The following is a 1572-nucleotide window of genomic DNA, read 5'->3' as shown; positions in this document are numbered from 1 at the left end:
AAAAAATGTAAAACTCGAAAAAAAGACCCCTTTTGGCAGTGTAATTAAAGGTAGGGTAGGCAATTTCGGAAAGGCTAGCAATAGCATGTTAGCTTTTAAAGCAAGATCTTTCACTCTGCAAAGCCACACCAAAAACACACGAACGCGCTCCGCCAGAGCTAACCAGCGATACGATGAGAGACGGCGTTGGTGGAGGATTGAATGCAACGCTGTCAGATTCCCTCATGTCTCATTCACCACTGAGAAAATATTACAGTACAAACGCATAATATTACAATAACAGGTTCTTTTAATCTCGATGGAATGCACTGATAATCATGTCTGGGTGAACAGGGTGCACAGAGGTATGCAAATGCATATTTTGACAGGCAGGTAGGACAGCCTATCGGACCGAACATTTTGATTGGACAAACCTTTTATGGTCCTACGCTTTCCACAAATGATATAAATACATATAAATACATTTAGACCACTTAACGTAGTGATTGCTGTCGGGATGTGAAGAGACTTTCAACCAGCATAACAAAAAATGTTTTTGAACCAAATCACCTACCCTGCCTTTAAATTAAAAACATGGTAATAAACGGCAGCATTATCTAAATGAACAATGAATTACTCCCAATGGCAAATTTGTGTTCAGACCAGACACTTGCTTGACTGTACCTGTGTAGTTTGGGTATGGCATGAGCTGCGGTCTTGCGGACGTATGGAGACATGTCAGACGCCGCCTCTTTGATGGCTAACATCATGATGGGCACGATGATGGTCACTCTGATGCTGGACAGCACACGCAGGGCGCTCGCACGGATCAGCTGGTTGGGGTCCTGAATCAGGGGTTACAATGATTCACAGAGAATGCTTCAATAATGTGACTTCACACAGCAGAATTAAAGGGTGTGAGAGGTATTTCCTTTATGTGAACACTAGAGGGCATTTTTGGTCCCATATGACACTTTTGCACCATTTTGAGCGTTTACTGAGCATTTAGCTGCTTCACTATTAGCATATTCTCCATACTATGTACTATGTGCTGTAGGTATATATTTGAAAGTGCCTCTCCAGTCAAAGTACACAGGGAACATGAATGGAATACCATTTCCAGATTCTAGCAATATGCATTTCATTTATGGTTTAGTGTTTCCCAAATCCTCTTGCAATGTGGAAGAGGTTTGTAACAGTTCTCCATTGCCCTTTTGAGAACAAAATGATTAGAAAACCACAGAAGCTTTAAATATATGAACCTAAAAGTCATCATGAATTGTAAGGTGAGGGGGAAAAGCAAACCGTATGCAAGGTCTGTGGTATCAAAATACAACTTTATGATGTAATAATCTTACTACATACTCAAAAGTACAGTAGCACTTTACATCACCAGCAAAGTACAAAGTACAGTTTTATTGTTAACTAAAACTAAACCTATTTAAACATTTTTCTTATTTTAAATAAAGTCGAAATAAAATGATAAATTTCAACATTTTGTAACATTAAATGTTTGTTAAAATTTGTAACATTAAATGTTTTACATCTATACATATTATGAATATATATATATATATATATATATATATATAT

The 1572-nt window shown here is 37.5% G+C and overlaps 1 protein-coding gene across 2 annotated transcripts in view; it reads right to left on the bottom strand.

Annotated features, from left to right (window-relative positions):
* Positions 1–1572, bottom strand: part of LOC107727587 (adaptor related protein complex 3 subunit beta 2) — a 57542-nt gene that overhangs the window by 25629 nt on the left and 30341 nt on the right. For both annotated transcript variants that reach the window (XM_016537507.1, XM_016537517.1), the window contains exon 5: positions 664–824. In XM_016537507.1, coding sequence (XP_016392993.1) covers positions 664–824 — 161 coding nt within the window. The remainder of the gene's footprint in view (positions 1–663; positions 825–1572) is intronic.

The sequence above is a fragment of the Sinocyclocheilus rhinocerous genome, unplaced genomic scaffold (assembly GCF_001515625.1).
Source record: "Sinocyclocheilus rhinocerous isolate Xijiao unplaced genomic scaffold, SAMN03320098_v1.1 scaffold1605, whole genome shotgun sequence".
In the NCBI taxonomy this organism is placed as follows: Eukaryota; Metazoa; Chordata; class Actinopteri; order Cypriniformes; family Cyprinidae; genus Sinocyclocheilus; species Sinocyclocheilus rhinocerous.
The sequence above is the reverse complement of the archived record's forward strand: the minus strand, read 5'-3'. Positions and strand labels throughout refer to the sequence as shown.